Here is a 1,132-nt window from a genome sequence, read left to right as displayed (position 1 = left end):
TCCCCCCCCCAAGAATAAAGGGAGATAGCGAGGGAGAACTAGGGGTATAGTGCCATGCCAGCTTATGTACCCTTGACTACTCTGAATAATGATAATATTAATGCCATGATGATGATAACATAAATAATAACAGTAATAACGATAATAGTAACAAATATGATAAAAACACTAACAATAATAAAAACAATAATTTTGGCATAGAAGAAGGTCTGTACATTTTCCCTTTTTCGGAATTTCTGAATGGATAATGGTTTAAACAAAGAATTTGTGCCTAAATTTCTTAACTGGTTATGTTTATACAATTTCACGAGAAGTAGTCAGAGTTGCACTCTTAGTTTCCTATTTAAAGAGTTGCTGGGAGGTATAGAAATAATTTACCTAGTTTTTGATGACCCTTGATTTAGAGAGCAACAATATGTCTAGTTTTTATCGTTTTAATTTCACTTACCTAGAGATGGAGAGAAGACTTTGGCGATGAAATCTGGAACTGTTTACAAAACCAGGACATTGATTGGAGTTTGAGTTGGATGTTTCCTGACGAAGAGGAGCCTACACCTACGGCTCGCCCTGAAGAAGCACCACAGGTAAGTTCCTCTCATTACGATTTGAGTCAAAATGTCTTCCGGCAATCGTTTTAACTGGTAGACACCCTTAGTTTGGTTCCCGATATTATCTTACAATGTCTATTGCACATTTCACTCAGCCATCACGATAATTCTAGAAGGAGAACCTGTGAACTGAATACGTGCTATGAGAATACGAGGAAAACTGGTCCCCCTCACAAGTAACATGGTGCAAGCTAGAGCCGGACCGGATTGAACGTGTTTAGCTGTTTATATTTTGTAAGAAAAATATTGCAGAAGTAAAGGTAACATCAGTGATGTTAAATTTTAAATTGCATTTAATTTCTGAAATGGTTTGTTGAAATTTGAGGAATAGCTGAGGAGGAGGAAAATGTTTTCAATGGAGAAAACTGCCAAAGAAAACGAGAGGTATCTCTATTCTCCCTGTGTCCAAGCAGTCTAGCAATACACGGAAATTAATTTTATGTGTTATAGAAAATCAACATCTAGGTGAGACACAGAAAAAAAGAGGAAGAAAAAGGAAAAAGAACCAAATGTTGTAAATGTGA

General features: G+C 36.3%; 1 protein-coding gene across 1 annotated transcript in view; it reads left to right on the top strand.

Annotated features, from left to right (window-relative positions):
* Nucleotides 1-452: 452 nt before the first annotated feature.
* The window catches only part of LOC119599352 (tumor protein 63-like), a gene marked incomplete at its 5' end in the record, with an annotated part of 20,122 nt that continues 19,442 nt past the window's right edge, over nucleotides 453-1,132 (top strand). Inside the window, 1 exon segment of the mRNA XM_037949106.1 lies at nucleotides 453-584. Coding sequence (XP_037805034.1) covers nucleotides 453-584 — 132 coding nt within the window.

The sequence above is a fragment of the Penaeus monodon genome, chromosome 42, assembly GCF_015228065.2.
Source record: "Penaeus monodon isolate SGIC_2016 chromosome 42, NSTDA_Pmon_1, whole genome shotgun sequence".
Taxonomy (NCBI): Eukaryota; Metazoa; Arthropoda; class Malacostraca; order Decapoda; family Penaeidae; genus Penaeus; species Penaeus monodon.
The sequence above is the reverse complement of the archived record's forward strand: the minus strand, read 5'-3'. Positions and strand labels throughout refer to the sequence as shown.